General features: G+C 40.2%; 1 protein-coding gene across 1 annotated transcript; it reads right to left on the bottom strand.

The window, feature by feature from the left end:
• Positions 1-1,210: 1,210 nt before the first annotated feature.
• Positions 1,211-19,585, bottom strand: LOC139731104 (uncharacterized). The gene is made up of 6 exons (XM_071641984.1): positions 19,486-19,585; positions 9,305-9,658; positions 7,128-7,676; positions 5,456-5,623; positions 3,057-3,132; positions 1,211-2,654 (listed from the first exon to the last, which is right to left on the bottom strand). Exons 1-6 carry the CDS (start codon positions 19,583-19,585, stop codon positions 1,211-1,213), a joined length of 2,691 nt encoding a protein of 896 aa, XP_071498085.1.
• Between the last annotated feature and the right edge of the window lie 464 nt (positions 19,586-20,049).

The following is a 20,049-nucleotide window of genomic DNA, read 5'->3' as shown; positions in this document are numbered from 1 at the left end:
ATGTGAGTGCCACATCTATATTATGTTTAGATGTTAGTGTTACGTAACTTTGTGAGGGAAAGAGGTGAACTTCAAAGTTATGACTCTACTACGAGGTGAAAGAACATAATAGATGGGATTCAAACTCGGGAACTCTGACTGATTAGACTCTTGACTTCTAATCGGAGGTCCCGAGTTCGAATCCCATCGAGAGCCCAGTTCCTACTGGACAAGATGTTTGTAGCAACCATGTCCCTCTCGACCCAGCCGGTATGGGTATCTGGCAACGCTACGATAAGGATTATTGGATGACCCTACTGAAGAGCGGTGGAAATTCTGAAGAGGATAACCAGAATAGAGAATTCTAAGACCATTTTCCTCATTGGTGGATCTGCCGACTTCGTCACTCCAAAGCGGGAGTCTTCATTTGCAAACCATGGAAAGAATTGTGAGTATGACTCTCTTCGCACAATTTTGAAATCAAAGATGCGATGGGCATCATATCATACACTAGTCTTTTTAATAGATATTTCCTTTACGAATATCAAACTATTCATGAAGGCTGTTTTTATTCTTGCAGAGGCCTGATGCTTGAGCACTTAGAACAAATTTGATTAAAAAAAGGTAAATAAGTAAAATAATTGATGATTATATTTGTTTTGGTAAACTTTAAACCTGAAGCCTGATGTGCTTTAATAACGTTACAAAATATAGCAATATCGAAGGAAAATGATAATAATATGAACTCACATTTAAAACAGACACAAATAAGACCACGATCTAATGCTTTGCTGCATTTTTTATTTTATTTTATTTTTTTTTTGGGGGGGGGGGGGTGGTCAATGAAAGAATGGGGGGGAATGGGAGGATACGGAAAAAAACAGGAAAATAAATTGATAGGTAGGTAGGTCGTTAGGCAGACTGATTTTAAACAGACAGATCTACAAACAGATAAGTAACGACACAAACAGAAAAAAAAAACGATGTGAATGAAGTATAAAACATTCTGTACGATATAAATACAAAAAATCAGAGAGAAAGAGAAACTGTGGAGAGTTTGACGGATGTGCTGCATGTCACTGTTCATGAATTATACAGACATTGTCGTTGTTACTGTTTCGTACATATAGATAAAAATGTTTATACACGTAATAAATAACATCACCCTTTTAATAGCACCAGCATTTGGTGGTGGATTGCTCCTTTTAGATATTGGAAGAGTCCATGTTCATTATACGGGGGAATCCGGAGGAAGAGAGGGACGCCTCGGGTGAACAAATTCCTGATTTGCTCTCGGCGTCATGTTCCCGCGGCCCACGTTAACATACCCGTGATTTAATGGAGAAATCGCGGGCGACAAGGGACTCGTGACCTCCGGGTAACTGTTCCCACCTATCGACGTCCGAACTTCACTCAAGGACGCGTACTGCGGTGATTCCGGGCCGGGAACACTCTTTTGACCGTTCATAGGCATGTACTGGTTCTCGCCATTTGAGGACGTGTCTATTGTCAGTGGGGGAGGTCGATTCTCATCACCATCCACGATCGATTCCGAAGTTAGCCTGCGTTTGAGATCAGGCGGCAACGGTTTGGGTTTCCCAAGTGTGTCGTACAATGAGGTACCTCGCGATGCTGGCGTGCCTTGATCGTCGGACCCAGCTGAGGTATCGCATGGTGGTTCTGGCGTCCCGTTAACTTCGGATCCACCTTGTGCATTTGGGTCTTTGCTGGTGTCATCTATCTCTGGCTTAGAAGGGGATAGGTTAGGATCGCCTATGCTAGCGTAGAGCGGGGATTTGTCCCTGGGGTCATCTCTACGTGGCGTATCCCCTTCGTGATGAACATCGACCTCAAGCGGCGACAAATGAATGGACTGAGACTTGATAACATCTTCCGCTCCTCCAGATCGGTGGGGTGAAACTTCATCTACCGCTCTGTCCGCAGTTGACCCATTTACAGATGGATCTTCCGGCTGAGGGTTGGATAGATCCGTAGAGTCTTGTTTCGCCAGAGGGCTTACTGCGTGTACGACGGCTCGCTCCGTGACGGGCGAATCTTTCGCCATCGAACCCATTGACGGTGACGATCTCGCAGATGACTCGACGTCGTCGAAACCGAGGTTCACTCTCCCATCGTATTCCATCATGAGTGCGTCCAGCATCTCGTTGCTCTTGCTCGTCCTTAGTCCGCCGTCTTCGGCTTGTCCATGGCTCCCTCCATCGGGCTTGAACACGTCGTCATCGTTGTCGAAAGACGGAACAGTCGAAAGCACCGTTGCCTTTTTACCCGATAGACTGGGACGACTCGCATTGTTCACGTTGTCATACTTCCCTCGCGATACGTTCGAATTTGCTCGCACTTCCCGAGGACTGTCGTAGATCCCTTCGGGCGCTCCCGAAGAGACGGGCTGGGATGAGGATCTCTTTGGATTCTTCTTCGGCGGGAGATCAGGACGGTTTCTGCTGAGTGTCACGCGCTTGACGAACTCTCGCTTTATTGAACTGAGGGAATTGGATAGAGTGGCTCTCTTAGATGCATCGGATCCCCCTTCCAGGTTATTTGTAGCATCGGCATCCAAGTTCCTGTTGCGTCTGAGTGTTCCACCTAACGTCCCAGTTTTCTTAACGTAACCGAGAACAACTTGCGGTACGTCACTCTCCTCCTCCTTTCGCTTCCTGTGTAGGGTGGGACATCGGTACATTGGTTAGGCAAAGCAATATAACTTTTACTTGTTTTATTCAACATACAATTATTATCTGTGCTTGAATCATTTTCTCCTTTTTCAATTGCCAAGCGGCTTAAAGCAACATCATCAACAACAACAACAACAACAACAACAAACAACAACACCGCAAGGGCACACAAACACACACACACATCAACATATGCCAAGATGATCACAAGCCCCCCACCCGATTTCCACCCCCTCACCCCCCCCCCCAAAAAAAAGAAGCAGCTAGAAAGGTAACAAAAAGATTGAAGATACTTTATCCTAAAGATCTGTCTTCTCCAGGTGACGAACACTAAAACCTCATGTTATTATGGCAGTTTCCCTGACAACCCAAACTGCCACTCACCTGTAACAGATGCAAGCAATGACGAGGACGATGATCAGGACAAGTGGAATGACGACCGCGACTGCGATGATCCATCCTGAACGTGAACAGAGCATGAAACTAGAGATTAGTCGAAGGGGACGACAAAGGCCTAATTTCCATGCAGACGAAATGGTTGGTGAAGTGGACTCTAGGAGTCTGTACCTCAGATAGAAGCAATGTCTTGAGCAGACATTGGTTGAATTGAATTGACAAGTTTGACATCTTTTATGAAAATTAATCATGGAGTTTTCAAGAAGAAGCTAAAAATTTGGCCCCAATGCGGCCCCGCCCCGCCCCATATCGAATTGAATTGAGTAGTATCATAATAACATGTTATTACAATTAATTTTATGTATCACATGCCAATCTTTTCATCCAAAACTTATTTAATGTTTATTAATTAGGATTTAGATCCGTTTCACCTCTCCCCTCTCAATTGTTTTTTTTTCTTCTTCTAACAAAAAACAATCTTGAGGGCAGATACATTTGAATCAAGAATGAGGGAAAGAAAATAGAAATGTCATTCTTTACTGGATTGAAGAGTTGTCACTTTATCCAGGTGAAGGAAAGGGGAAAAGGAAAAGTGGTTATGACCTAATTCTAGTTCGGAAGGTAAGCAGATATTCGCGGCAGTCTTTAACCTCTGGGTCATTCATCACCACGACCGGAAGCATCATTCCTCAAATATATATTGATATTTCCGCTCGAGATAGAGTAGATTTCCCCCTCTGAGAAATCATCGCAATAAGCTGACTTGCTCTCAGCAATAATTTCTCTTGCCCTCTCTCTTTCTCTCTCTCCTTTAAACACAGCTAATCACCAAATGGCTGCGTTTCCTGTGGTGCACTGTAAAACGAGTTGCTTGTTTACAGGTCACCATGGAAACCGGTCGATGATGCATCGAGGGAAATTTTCGCCAAACTCTGTTTGCATCCTTTTTCGTGGGCGGGTCATGTTGAATGACGTAAATAGACTATCCGTCTGATTGCAGGCTCGTTTTGAGTGCATTGATGAATAAAGGAAACATCTATTCTTGGCCACTGAAGAGAGTGACATTTCGGTTAACCCTAAAAAGACTGGGCTATTTTGGTAGCTCGAAAGACTGGGGGGGGGGGGGGGGGGGCCTAAAGGGCCCCCCCTTAAGATCTCGGCCGCGGATCGCGCGATCGCCGCGAAAATTTGCACAATGGTAGTGTGCGATGTAATCTACAAGATCGTATATTTAAATTTTCCAAAATAGTCTTCTTTTATTTTATTTTGATTAATTATGTTAATTTATCCGAGAAATCAGACTCTTTGATCTAAATCAGTAAATAAAGCTCCAAAAGTGCTCATTTTTGGTCTAATTATTCTTTGTGGCATTCTTAGCAAATGTACTTGAAAAAAAAATCGGTATCAAAATTAATTTCTTATTTATTTTATTGTTTTATGAATTTCTTATGTATTTCCTTGTTTTTTTCGACCTTTTATTTTTGTTGTTTTTTTAAACAGAATTTGTGGCAGACACTTTTTGAAGCATAATACTCCTAAAACAAATTAATTTTAGCCATTGAGAGTAAAAATAAGCATATTTATATGAACCATGTGAAAAAACTCAATTTGCATTGACTTTGTACACAAAATCACATTTTTGAGCCGTTTTCGGCCTCACGTGCATGTACAAAAAGTTACGTAACTTCAGAACCATACCCCCGGGCGTCACAAATTTGGTGTCAAAATGTGCGGGAAACTCGAAAGAAAAAAGTCATAGAGCATCGCGGCAAGAGCATTGCGTGTTGCAGAGTAATCGCGCGAAATGTCGAGGGGGGGGCCTTTTAGGCCCCCCCCCCCCAGTCTTTTTAGGGTTAAAGCTGACTTCATGCTCCTTGTTTTGGTATATTTTCCCTTTAATCTGTGATATTTACGCACAAAGGTTCATCCATTCCATTAAGGGAAATATATTGATTTTCCCTTTATTTTAGCGATTTTGCTGATTGTATAATCAGCAATGCAAACTTTTTATATATATATATATATATATACAATGATATTTAAATGCTGTACAAAAACAGACGTTTGGCATTGAAATGAAAAATAAATCAAAGGCAATCTACCCTGTTACACACAATGAACATATGTTTAAATCAATTCAGATCAAGTGTTTTTGTGTCTGCCAATTAATCGGCGTCAAAAAGATTCAAATTAGTTCATTATTATGATCATTTTATTTGAGTTGAAAAGGGGAAACGAAGATCTAAACGACGTTGAAAATAATGCGTCATAAAGGGTGGCTCTCTACAAGGCTATCAGCGCTTATCGCGAGCACAGACCGTTTATCTCAGCTGTGCAGACTACTATTCTATAACAGGAAACTTTCCAGCGGCACAACATACGCTCACCTGCACCGCCTTTTGTCTGACCGTTTGTTTCGCCGGGGACTCCGAGGGCAGTGGTGGTTCCGGTTGACACCGTGACCTTTGACATCGTGCGGGGATCCACGGGGGACATCGGGGAGGTGACTGCCGACCCTCCCTCACTGGACGCGGTTGGTGTCGATTGCGTCGTATCTGTACGAAGGATGACCAAGTTCATAACAGGTGTGATTTCATCCGACGTGTAGATGAACTGTCAGACTGCCTTCGACAGCAGGTGGACCAATGTATAACGATAACGATATCTATGACAGTTGTTCTCACTTTAATACTCATTAAGTCGTATTTATTCTGCTCTTTCTCAATCATTGAAGCTCTGCATGTGCATGTTACCACTAGGCAACAATTTTTAATTTGGGACAAGATGGATACCGTGGTTAAAATGGTTTATGCAATGATAACACTATAGTGTTGGCCAGGATTCAGATTCAGGATCTGTTTGCTGAGAGTAGAGCCTCTTCCTCTGCAACATACACATAATTATGCTTGTGCCAGATTCCAAGAGATACCCCCTTTACGGAAGGAAACGGGTTAGGATTTTGACCCCTTATAACAGGCTTTTGGAAGGGGAGCCATCGAAATTACCCCCCTATTTTAGGGTTTTAGAAGGGAGGCCAGCAGAATTGCCCCCATTACATGATTTTTGGAAGGGAACTAACAAAATTACCCCTTAGATGAAGGAAGAGTGCTGAGGTGAAAAGTGTCCACAATTTCAGCACCTGCATTGAAAGGAATACATTTAGGGACGTTTAGGGACGTTCTCATGCAGAATGTACCAGAGAAGATGTACTTCCTGCTGCATTTTTCCTTCACTCAGGGTCCAGGTTGGGATTTCTACAGATGAACATGTCTGAAACATGTTGGGAAAGATTTGTAAAGTACCCTTAATTAGAAATAATGATAAAAGACCCCCTATTTTAAGGAATATCGGGGATTTTTCCCCCCGAGCTGAGCCCCTAAAATATAGGCCTACCCCGTTCCTGAAAAATCGGGAACGCGTATGCGGTACGAATGACCACCTGAGTGGGGGGGGGGGGGGGGGGGGTCTGCACCACGGGGCGACCGTAAATCATAACAGATCATAGAATAGGACAATGGAATAGACGGGGGAATGATGAATGATGACATGGGTGAGGCGGGAGAGAACAAAAAGTAAGAAATATACAGATTAAGATGATCATGAAGAAGAAGAAGAACGAAAAAGAGAAGAATGAATAAGGAAAAAAGTAGACGGAAGAATGCACACAACATAAGAGAGGGGAGGGGAGAGGGGAATCGGATAAAAATGACAGATACAATTCTATGAGCATGTTGTTGACGAATATGATGCTGATAACGGTGATAAAAGAGGATGATTATGATGAAGATGAAGATGATGACGGATGATGTCGACGAGTATCGCCATCATCATCACCACCTTCTTCGTCGCCATCATTATAATCACCACCTCCATTGCTATCATTATTAGTATTATCATCATCATCATCACCATCATCAGATTCTCGTATACTTTTGTGATGACGATCATGACGAACAATGATGATTGATGGTGACGACTATCATCTTCATCATCATCATCACTATCATCATCGAATTATCGAAATGTATTTCGGTAATGATAATACACGTGCGCACTTACTGGGACATGCTATTCCAGAGATATTCCAACTACCGTCATCTCCGCAGGCAATTGTGAAACTCAGTGCTGCGTCGTCACACTCGAAGTTCAGTAACACACCAACGGGGTAATGTTGTCTCGTGGCGGAAGCATCGAGTGCGCCACCAATCGGCAATGTCGGCGAAGGATCCGGGCACGTCACCGGGCAATCGATTGGCAGCTCCCACAATCCCACACTGGTACACTCTGCCTGAAAAGTTGTCAGGTTCCCCGTGCACAGGAAGGTCTCCGTTTCGCCGATCCCGTAGCTGTCGTTGGTCCCATATGCGAAGTACACGTATGGCATCATGTCCGGACGGGAGCAGCGAATATCGCAGGACGGTGGCGCCGCTGACCACGCACTGCCGTTACAGGAGATCGTCGATGAGCCCCCAGCCAAGACGCTGGGATCTCGGCAGATCGTCGCATAGTCCAGGACATCATTCACGGCGAATTCTGTCCGCCCCAGAGGGGGGTAATGGTCCTCTCTGACGTTTAAATATCCCGGATGGAAGCAATCGGAAGTGGACTCTAATAGGCGCATACGGAAGTAAGATAGGGGAAATGAGACCAAACTGTTCACACGCCAGGTACAATGATGCTATAGTAATACAAAAATAGTAGTAGAAACGACAGAACAATTTACATTATTGACTTTTTCTAGTTGCTGCCTTTGATTATTTCAGGGTCAAAGAGTAAATACAAAGCGCGACTGCTCTCTTGAATTCAGTGCATGAAAAGCGGACATGACAGGTGAAAAAGAGTTTCAATACAGATAACTTAAGACAACACAGCAATAATGTATTACGAAGATGGTTATTCGTAGTCTACGTATTGATGATACAGATGTACTTCCATACATGATAAAGTGCGAAATGTCGCTGAATATGATTCTGGACGATTGCGCTCCTAACGCGAAGGCAGCCCGTTCATTCCTGCGTGAGAAGACATCTAATTTGGGACTGATCATGAGCGGTTCCGCACCATAACGTCTAATGGAGTACCTCGTCAAAACGGGCAAGCCAGCCGATTATAGGGCCTCTGTGAACCGTTTAAATGATGAATTGACGGGGTAGTCACGGTCTTTAATCTTGAACAGTTGGGAAGAAAAATTGTTACAATGATGGAACTTTACCCTTTTCAGCGAATAAATCATCCAAGGAATTATTGTTCAAGGAACATTAAATGATTGACATCCCATTTATTTCAGTAATGCTATAAGTTATTTCACACTGCTGTTTCTGTTTATTTGTATATTAATGTAAGTTTATCATGCCTGATATAATAGTTGTTTATGACATAAAGCGCTTTGTACCCCTTATAAATGCGCTATATATATATATTAAAAAAAATGACATTATAATGCAATGCCGGTAAATCAAGCAAAGCTTTTGATGCCTTTCTGTAAATCACGTGGCAGCTCCAAGCACGAAAAAAAAACCCAAAACAACAACAAACAAACAAAAAACCTCATATATCAATTCATGATATCTTTGCATTTTATCATTTATTGTTTTATCATACTCGCTGGATACTTTTCTTGAATGATAATAGGTTAGCTTAAAAGAGTCCTGTATACTTGCTACACGGTATTTCCCCTACCCCCCTCTTCTTATCCTATACAGAATGATGCACAGGACAGAGTGGATCCGTGATAATTGAACTGTTAACATGTAAACCCACGCGCAGCGAGTTTGTTTAACAATGTTTCCATAGTTAAACGAGAGCATCCAAATCTCACCGCTCCGCGAAATAGGCCTGTGCATCATTCGTTTTATAAAATTCATGAAATTCATGAAATTCATGAAATTCAACCCCATCATGCGTCCGGTATACCTACAACACTAAATAAGGCTTTTGAGCCATGCACTCGGATTTTACCGGACGCATGGCTCAATGTGGATCAGTAAAAGTCAATGCATTATTGACCAATCAGATTGCAGAGATTCTAAAGCCCATTTTATAATATCATTTTTAGGACAAGCACTACACCAACTTGTTCGTCACAATCGTTGCATCATTACTCGTTTAGCTATCAATGGGATTGGACGTCAAACCACGGAAGAGTCAACAAAATCATAAAACAAACAAATAAAAAAAAACCGAACAAACAAACAAACAAACAAGCATACACAATCACTTTTGATTATAGACTTTACCTTGGATTTCATACACACGCAGGGTGAAGCTGCCGCCACAACTCTGGGACGCGTTGCCCGTGCACGGCTTCTCGCACGCACCCCCACTCGTAGGCGATCCTAGGGCGTCGAAGCGCGCGAACGCGCCCCCGCATAGACACTGGCTCCCGTCCTGAAGGCCGAAGTAGCGCGCATTCTGACGGACGCAGATGTCGAAACACAACTCCACTGTCATACTACCGGATTGGCAATACGGGTACTTAGGGCTGCAGGCGCTACATGACTGATAGATGTCGTTGCCCGTGCAGTTGACGAGGTCGGGTAGGACATCGTAGTTAGGGTTGTCGTAGAAGCAGCCCGTGAATGTGTAGAGACCTGTTAGAGAGACAAGTCAGTGGCAACATTGTATTTGATAAATAACTCAATGGTGAAAATCAAGCCAAAAAAAAAAGAAGAGAAGTTTGCGTTAAACAGATAAACTTGTACAATTTAAAATGTTAGATGTGGACAGCACTCTTTACTGAACATGCTGAAACGACAATAACAAATACACTTGTATACCTGTATACGTTGTACAGAAGCTTCCAAAGCCTCTTAATTTCTGGATCAGTAAAACTAATTCTAAGACTGGAGTTTTTTTAATAGAAGAATAAAGTTCCTCTTTAAAATGTATACAATTGGCAGATTTCTGTAATCTCCTTTCTGAATATGTGCGGACTTAAAGGATCAAACCAGTCCCATCTAATTTTCCCCCGATATAGGATTGTCGGTGAAATGTATAGAGGTGCTAATTCAGTGATCCCAAGATGATAATTTCTGAAGCAAATTTCCCAACGGAATTTCTGGGTTAACAATTAGGAGCCTACACAAGGGCTCAGAAAAAAAAAAAAATGAATCAGCAATTCCTCACAGGTCGACACACCCTTAGACATGCCCCCGTATAATACACCTGACAATGGGATCCGTTACCTCCGAATCATGTGCGTTCGTGCGCAATCAAAGGCGGAGAGGTGTAAGCATTGTTGAATAATTATTTCCTTGTAAAAGATAGCGTGAGTTATAGTTATGGCTCTATATCTCCGCGATGAACGGATCGATATCCGGGCGATGGAATTTCGCTGTATAGCTGCAGTTTACTCACTTTTCTGGTGGGCGATTACGATACAAAGCATTTCTCATTTCACCGTACGGAGGTTGTTGTATTTTGAGTGTTCATGACACGGAACACAGTTTCCTCGACCGTAGGCACTTCTAAACTGTCAGAGAATAACCTTTATTACAGCATTTGTTGTGCGCTGTGTACTGCATGCAGAAATGAACGAAATACAACTGTAGTTGTATTGAGAGGGTTCAGCGAAGCATTGTGCATTATGTGTGCTTGTACACAGTGCGCGTAGTCTGCTTTGTATGATGTGTTACTGAAGGGAATTTGGCAAGATACACTGCAACAACAGACAACAGATTTGTGTATACCTAGACATCTGGTACTGCAATGAACAAAGTAAAACGCTGAAAGTATAGTCGACTGACGATCTGTGATGTTAGTTATAATTTCACTAATGATTTGGATGTATTCAAAAGAGTGTCGCATAGTTCATAGGCAAAGTGTCACTTTAAGTCTATCCGAACTAGTCGAAATGATTCGTAAGTATGAGGTATTTCATAAATGGAAATTGGATATATTCGAAATCAATGTATTTTGTAAATTATCCATTTTCCAGACTGATTGGTTCCCAAAAGATCCACAAGAGGATGCATGCGCGACATATCAAGACACGGGGTGTGAACCGTTGAAGGACCACACAAAGCTCCTCGATGATTCCTCAGCGAAAAGAAGTTATAGTGACTACGACCTGCAGACCTCCCCCAGTTGAGCTTATTAACCGGTTTTTGTGTGTTTGATTACTGCACCTGGATTTCTCCCTATTTTCTTTACAAGAGAAGTGATGTGGGTTCCTTGCAATGGCATGCCTAAGTGTTATGACTCTCTTACTCAACGGATAGACCGCGTATGCGACTCTCTTCAAGCAGTCTCCTCCTAAAGACTGAATTAACACCGCCGGCGTCACGTTTTTAAAGGGGGGAGGGGGAGAGTTCATATTTGTGATGCCACTTCCGGATTTCATTAGTTAACAAGTGAAAAAAGGAAAAGAAACTTTCTGTTGTCACTTCCGGGATTCTTCACCTAACAATTGCACGCACAATATTAAACCAGCGCTTCTTCTAACACTTCAAGGTTTCATCTTCGAATCGGATTTTCAGTCTAACATTTGCATGTCCAACGAAAAAAAAAAAAACCCAACGAAACAAAACAAAACTCTGACTCAGTTTACACACCATAAATAACCAATGATGCATTTATGCGGTTGAACTGAAACGACTCGTCTTGAAATCCTCTTTTTAGCTAATATGACCTTCCTTCAGTGATTAGAAGGTATTCAAACTGTACGGTCTTTTATTCGCGCTCAGACGCTATATATGGCAGAAGGCCTTCATACTTATGACTATAAAGGTCCACTTGTTAGGACAGATTTGAATAAGAAACCTCTGCCCTTTACGACATCAGCAAGCTATAGAGAATGTTATAAAGGATATTCACAGAAGATGGATGTTATAGACATGTAGGTTGATAGAAATATAGATAAATAGAGAGATGGATAGATGATAAATAGATATATAGATAGATAGATAGATAGATAGATAGAGATAGATGGATAGATAGATAGATAGATAGATAGATAGATAGATAGATGGATAGATAGATAGATAGATAGATAGATAGATGGATAGATAGATAGATATGGATAGATAGATAGATAGATAGATAGATAGATAGATAGAGATAGATAGATAGCATAGATAGATAGATAGATAGTATATATATATATATAGATAGATAGATAGATAGATAGATAGATAGATAGAGACAAACAGATGGACAAATAGAAATATAAACATAGATAAACATATGGACAGAGATGAACAGATAGGGAGAGGGAGTTGAGAGAGAGAGAGGGAGAAAGAGAGAGAGAGAGAGGGAGGGAGAGAGTACGTCTGTATGAAGGTGTGTGTGTGCGTGTGTGTGTTTATAAATACGTATGCATATTTTAGATTTGTTAGAATTATTGTTTAGTTGGTTGGACTTAAACTGATTTATAACCGTTTTTTGTTGTTAAGTTTATTTGGCGGGATCTTAAGTGATGTATTACTGATTGTGGATGTTAAAATGAAAATTGTGACAGTAAATACTGCAAAAACTATGTTAATCTTGTCTTTAACCATACTTGCTCCGGTTTTGTATACTTTGAACCTGAGAACGGATTGTTTTATCTATGTCTGATCTATGTCTGAGAGTAAAATCAATAAAAATCAAGGAAACATAAAACAACACCGAAAAAAAAGAGAGAACAAAACAGTACGAAAGAACAAGACATGAAGACTTTTCTCCATTATTTTTCTTCTACCTACATAACGATACCCGCTTTCTATAGTGCATGATCTTGGATGCACAACGCGACATTGTTTTTATGCTCCGAAAAGACGCATATTGTTCAGATACAATTTTGTCTATACAAATAGAAAGCGCATGAGGTGCATAACTGCATTGTTTTGGATTATTTTTTACATAAACGGAAAAGTATAATTGTCAATGAAGTCTTGATTTCCCATCTATAATTACATTATTGCAAAACTGCGAACTATCAAAATAGATGAATCGTGCTATAGTTCAGCCAATAAGAACACAATCGTGACGTCCGTTTGTGAGTATGTATCCTTCTCTCTACCCCCTCTTCCTCTTTCTCTCCTTCTCTATCTCTCCGTCTCTCTCTCCGAATGTATATTAATATTATATTAAGTCCTTTATAAGCTATTTCATCTATTCCATTTGACATTGTATGAGACTTTCAATGTCTCCAGGAGTACTGAGTGAAGTAGAAGCAGCTCCTTTCAGCCCACTACATTCTAAAAGTGAAATGATAAATCAACATTTTAAAATATTGTCACGCCTCCAACCTTTCCTTAACAACACTCAAAATACTAAATAGTATAGTTCCTATATCTATATTCAACACTCAAAATGTTGAACTACCATTTCAGGGCCCTGTATTATGAAGAGTTATAATTGATTATATAGATGATTTCTGTCATACCTTTAATGTCAGCCTGTGTTGTATTATTATAGAGAATTTTAAAACAGATTACATCTTTTGATAAAACGGTGTCCAGAAATAATAAATCTAACATTTTGAGAGTCAAATTTAACATTTAATTACAAAAAGGTTGGAAGAGTGACAGTCTTTAAGTTTTCAATTTAGCATTGCATATTTTGGGTGTAAAATGTCGTTATGATGTTATGATAATCATAATACATGATATATTGCTCAACCCCCCCCCCCCTCCAATAGATATACAATGATCTGCATTGCATTTTGGTTTCTTCATTCCAGAGGCCTCTGCAAAGTGAGCGTGTATTGCGCATGCGTGATTTGAACGCACCGACAACAAATACGTTCCAAGGCCCAGTGGAAGCTGAACGTTTATTTATCCACACTTTATTTGTATTTCCTGAAGAAGGTGAGAAAAGGGAGTGTTTGTTATAAGGTTAGACAAATCTGTGACTTATTGAAATTCGTTTCAAGTACTTCGAGTGTCTCAGTCCAGTGCCAAAGGAATGCCTACGACTAGCTGACCAGTGCATTAAGAACTGTGAATCTATTTTCGTGAGGAATGCAATTTGGACACAATTTGGAGTATTATTTTGACAGTTATCTCAATGTTAATCTGCAAAGGCTCCTCTACAATATCTGCATGGCAATAAAAAAAAACTTGATAATTGCAGTCACTTTCACATTTACTTCATTCAAACTCCTTTCTTATCTCTTTGTTGCTGCGAAAATGAGTTCAGACATTCCAAATTGAAAACTTATACACAGAATTGAAAGTACAATAATTCAAAGGAACGTTACTTTAATAAGAATTACCAACTGAATATGAAAGAGAATCACAGCATTGGCGAACAGCGTCAAGGACATCCAACCGTCCGTAAGTTATCTAAAGAGAGCTTTCTATATATGAAAAGATTTTCTCTATAAACAGCTCTCACGTGATTGTGCTTTCATCACGGTAAGTTCTTGCATTCAGTTAAAGAAAAAGGAAGAAGAAATGAATGAATGATATGATTGAATATTTAAATTAGTGCTGGAATAACAAAATAAGAAAAGAAAGAAAGGCAGAAATAAAGACAGCTTCATGTCTCTGCTCCACTCTTTTCTATTTCTCATGTCACGTCCAAACAGAAATATATACACCTGGGACTGATGTGAAACATTTAAAGTTGGCAGGACAGAATACATATTTCGATTTGAGATATAACGTACTCTAAATAAGTTTTCAATTATAATAATCTTATTCTAACAATGTCCATAAAATTTTCATTTTCTTGTTTTATATTGGTCCGTCCAAGTTTTGATAAAACTCTTTTCTCGTTAAAGTCAACAAGACTACAAAAATGCAGTTTCCACATGATAGGAATTTTTAATGATAAAACAGAAAATAGGTCGGGATATTCTATTCTTGATCGCACAATACTTCATGGTGATATAATATGGCCTTGTTTGTTTTTGACGGGAGACTGAAAGATACATGACATGAAACAGACAAAAACAAAAGTATTCGGAGAATGTTTTGTATATTCACTTGGCCATATCTGAAAGATGTTGTTTGATTGAACAAGAAATAAAATTTTGCTGACGTCAATGCAACTTACTTCCTGATTTCCAATTGTACCGTTCAGAGACAGACACTCGCTTGCTGCAACTTTTCATGAAGTGTTGGAGAGTGAGCGGCAACGAATTTCACGCGCTATTTCCTATAGATCTTATGCCAAAAAATAATGTAAGTACAAAGAACCAGTGCTGACACATAGAATGCAACATTCATAGTGGCACCTATTCTGTCAGTGTCTTTAGACTGAGATATAATGGCTGTAATATGACTGGATATCTTTCACATATTTCCGTTAATGCTTGTGTTTTCATTTGTGTTAGATTTTTTTCCATCTGCGCATTGCGCAAAGACTACAGTTGATATTTGATTTCCAATATAATGTACCACTGAAAATAAGATAAAAGCTTTCCTGTGTACGCATTTCGCTTGACGGAATCAGAACAATTGAGAAAATATGTTCCTGGCGCAATAATACTGTGCAGTGGGGATGATGCGCAGTGGTATACATATATAAATCAGATATATCCTCTCCACTCAGTGAAATATGTTTGCGTATAACAAAAGCACTGCCGTAAATAGGAGAAGCTGTGGTTAAAATGAAATTGGACACGGCAGGTAATTCTCGTCTGGGGCCTGTACATGGGCAAAGTTATTTCATGAAGATTGAAAATTCAATTTTGGGGGCAGGGAGGATTTCCTGTGAGTGATATCGTGGTCAGAATTCATAAGTGATTCCTTTCCACGATGTCTCAAACATCCTATGACACCATGACATAACCCCTCCCCCCCCCCCCACCTTCTTTCCCTCCGCCCTAATATCCACCTCTTTTATACTCCACAATTCCCAAGAATATCCCAACCTCGACTAGAATGGTGGCTCAAAGAGATACTCCGCACAGTGTAATTCGTTGCGACTGGTGTCAACGCACTACGCATGGACTATCAAACTGCCATTTTCTTTTTTTTTTCATGATATAACCGACGACATAAGAAGATAAAGAATTGATGTTGATCGTAACAATAAATGATAACAAGTATACACGTAACTTGTGACAGACTCCATACTTTGATTATAGAGTGACGTGTACACTGGGACCATTTTTTATGGTCGTCTATCAAGATGAACATTGTTTTTATACGCCGTTTTTGCTTTCATTACACGACGTCTGCAAAATAAAGATTGGCAATAGCCCATCACGCTTTTTATTGAGTTTCCTCCTTTTTTGTGTGAAATAAATGGCGATTTCGTAAAAAAACAAACAACTACAAGTCTTTCACTGGTTATTTCTTCGAAATGAATGCAAACAAAACCTGTCCAACTTTAAATGGTTTTGAGCCGCAAATGATAGTCTTATCACGACATTTTGATGAGCATATTATATTTGTTTCTCCATTCAGCTATTGATTCTTGAATTCATATATTTTTCTTCTCCGTTTGATGATTTAATGAATTCCTATTCCTAATATTTGAATAACTATGTTTTCCTTCCGTGTAGTTGACGAAGCCACAAATATGTTGCAAACATCCATGCACTTGGAGAGATATGGACACCATCATCATAATATTGTGTCTACACTGTCCGTACTAAAAATAACACTGAGCTTGATAGGCATGCACCTTCCGTCGTTGGTGAAAAAATATAATATGAGGCCATTTCATTCCCACTGTTCTGTTTGCGTGAAGCCAATAAGGTATATCAAGTCCCCGTCCCCCCCCCCTTTTTTTTCGTGTCATGAGAAAATGTTTGTGATATGGTGGACAAGTGGAACGTTCCATTTTACATCCCTGCGACATTCCCAAATCCCAATGTGTGCTATATATAAATACAAACAATCAGATTCTCTCGGACATGGGATTAGGTAATGCCTTCAAGGACGTAGTTAGAACGCCTATTTGTCAACATGTTGGGTTGTCTTTTCACCAGGGAGAGTGGTCATATTCTCTTAAATCGTGGTGTAACGTTCAGCCAAATCATTTTACACAAAATGTTTATTTACAGTTCTATTTCGGTATCATTTTTTTTTTTTTTTTTTGGGGGGGGGGGGAGAGACCGGTAAAGCTACGCTGAAGGTTTTAACTTTTAGTATATAGTAGCAACATCAAACTATTTTAGCTGACTCGTTATAATGTGACAACGCTTTCTTCTGTGACATTCAAAGTTGGCTATGTGGATGTTGGCTGAGCATAAAAGAATGTCTTCTTTGTTTTCGTAATGGTTCATGATGATTTTTAAAGTATAAGATACCAATCTAAGAACCACAATCTAGTCACAGTTTTTGCACTCTGTTCCGGAATCGAAGCGTCTTTCCTGTACAGGGAAATACTATGAAAATTATGAACCTTGGCTGAGTGACAAGGGGGTGACTTGGTAAAACTACAAAATATGATGTGACCACAGTTTGACCTTTCGTTGTGATTATGAGCAAAGCCGTCTTGAGTCCGTTAAGTACATTTTAATTCTGCTGACATTGTCAGAGATTTTGAAGTTTACTTCTCTGACATTGTGTATCGAAGGACTTGTGTGGCAAGCAGTTGCAACTTTCATTTGACATGGTCATACGTTGCCCACTGAATTTCAGCATTTCACGTGCAGAAATCAAGTTGCTTCAAGTGGGAACAAAGGATAAAACTAAGACATTATCAAAGGATGTCAACAACTTTACACGTACTGGATAGCACAGGACGCAAAACCTCTAGGCCTATGTGGATGAGACGTTTGTAAAATCTCAACTGTAGTATTTATCATGTCAATTTCATTTACAGATGACATTTGGCCTAATAATGACGTAATGAATCAAATCCATTGCTCAAGCAACAAATATGTTGGTATGTTTTTTTTTTTCAATCTTGTTTCTTTTGTTAGATGCATTTCTACAGCATACTGATGCGTCTGCTGGTGGGTTTCACAAGTAGGGATTTTTAAGTTTCATGAGTCATAGCGAACCGAAAGCCAGCTCGGTTTCATACCCCCAAGAATATTATTGGACATTACTACGTCCTGTTTGACAACTTTTCAGGCTTCGAGGTCAGCATGGAGAGATGTATGGTGAATATCAGAAGCTATATTGCAGGTTGATCACTGAGGATCACAAACCAGAGAAAAGTTAAATCAATCGAATTGGAACAACGTGATTACCTTAATCGATATCGACATTATCGCACACTCAGACGAGTGTCTCCCAAATGTGGAGACGTGATTGAACTAAAACGAGGGTTGATTTGCGCATTTCCACGCTTTCAGCATAAATTGGACATACTTGTACCACTTCTACTGCTGTAACATTCTCTTTTATGCCGAAATAAAAAACAAACAAACATACAATTGTGCCCTACTCTGGAAGCAAATGAAGCGAAAGTCACAGTTGCGATTTATTTTTATACAATTGTACATTTTTTTCTTTCTTTTCCCATCTTCTCTGTTCAGTAGGCTGTGATCAGGTTTGGCAAACCTAGGTGATTTGTGCTTATATCATTCACAATATGAACTACAGTGAGAAATATGAGGGTAAAATGAATTGAATTGAAATGAAATGAAATGAATTGAATGAGAACATCTCACAGAAAAATAACACTCGCATTTGATCGATGCTGTCTCTATCGCAAAGGGCATGTTCAACAAATATGATTCTTGATTCAATAATGCACAAGCACTAAAGTGGAAGGCACTACTGAAGTTTGAGGGAAGTCAATCAGTCCCTTCAATGGTTAGGATTTTTTTTTCAAAATATTTGAATAAATCCATGGGTGGCAATATCTGGATAAGAATGCTGCAATATTCTGTTATATCACATTGGTGAAACAACGTAAACATAAAAAAGAGATTGACACATGTTTTCCATCTTTTCAGCGTGAGGAAAGAGTACTTGACTTACCTCCTCAATAAGGCAGGGAAATGATAACAATCCTCAACGTACATCAGAAACAGGTTTGAGGGAATGTGTAATTGCCGTTTAACAATGAAATTTTGTGAAATCCACAACCATGATAAACTACTCAAAACTATATGGCCAATAATGTGAAACCCTTATCTGGGAATTAACTATAATGAGCTTCGCTTGACGATCAACTGAACGAATATCATGACATAATTATGTAGGCCTATAATGTATAGTCCCAGTCAACGTATCTAATAAGTAGGAAGGTGCGGTAAGTTGCAGTTCTTTATTTTGCTATGTTCTTCTCCTCAGCAACAGAAGTAAAAGTAGTTCAAAAACATGTATAAAATTGTGTATCTCTATGTACCTTTTCGTTAACCTAGGAGACACGGGGTATCTCTACATGTCGTCTGATGTAAGTTTTGCCCCCTCCTCCTTGTATCATTGTATACTCTCTACTTAGGCAATTGGCACAGAATAACATCAACTGAGTTCTTCACTGATTTGTTTGGAGAACCCATGATAATCCACACACTAAACTTTGGAAGCACCACTTGGACAAAGGGGGCCCCGTTATAAGTGTGCTCATGCATACTTACTTGTGTTGTTGTTAGGGGTGGCTTCCACGGCAGGTACCAATGCGTGGGTAAGGATGGTCGTAAGTGCAGCGATAAGGCAGGTACCCCAGCGGGCAGGCATTGCTCAACTTTACGTGTTAGTTTATGCAATCGCGTGAGATAGAAATATATACCGGGTGAGATATGATCCTGTGGGAATATATTCCTTTCGCGCACTGGGGGAAACGTGTATTACACTTCAGGACGAGTGGCCAAAGTCCCTCCGTCATAATTGGTCCAAATAATACGTCTGTGCGTGAGGGGGTGACCGGATCATCGGTGATTCAACGTTAGCTATGACGATGAAGTCGGATTACAGTTTAACCAGCGGATAATCTCGTTGTAGGTGTTTTTTCCCCTCACCGTGTTACACTCCGAAAATGAGGGAATCGGTGCACAGGCTTAGGACCCCTCACTTTATAGGGATTCGAGCTAGTGAATTTTCAAAACAATGTCGCCCTCGTACACAACAGAAGCTGGCAGCGGATTGTCGTGCGTAGCAGACGTCGGATTCATTATCACCCGAGACTGCCGAACCTGCGGATG

This window comes from Diadema antillarum, unplaced genomic scaffold (assembly GCF_040938485.1).
Source record: "Diadema antillarum isolate AM-2024a unplaced genomic scaffold, OU_Dant_1.0 seq00000357_RagTag, whole genome shotgun sequence".
NCBI lineage: Eukaryota > Metazoa > Echinodermata > Echinoidea > Diadematoida > Diadematidae > Diadema > Diadema antillarum.
This window is presented reverse-complemented; position numbering and strand designations above follow the sequence as displayed.

Excerpts from the sequence above, each read along its gene's own strand:
- LOC139731104 (XM_071641984.1), bottom strand. The coding sequence starts at position 19,585 with ATGCCTGCCCGCTGGGGTACCTGCCTTATCGCTGCACTTACGACCATC. Across the intron at positions 7,677-9,304 it reads GCGTGTGTATGAAATCCAAG|AGTCCACTTCCGATTGCTTC; the intron begins GTAAAGTCTATA and ends TGCGCCTATTAG. Across the intron at positions 2,655-3,056 it reads ATTGCTTGCATCTGTTACAG|GAAGCGAAAGGAGGAGGAGA; the intron begins GTGAGTGGCAGT and ends CACCCTACACAG.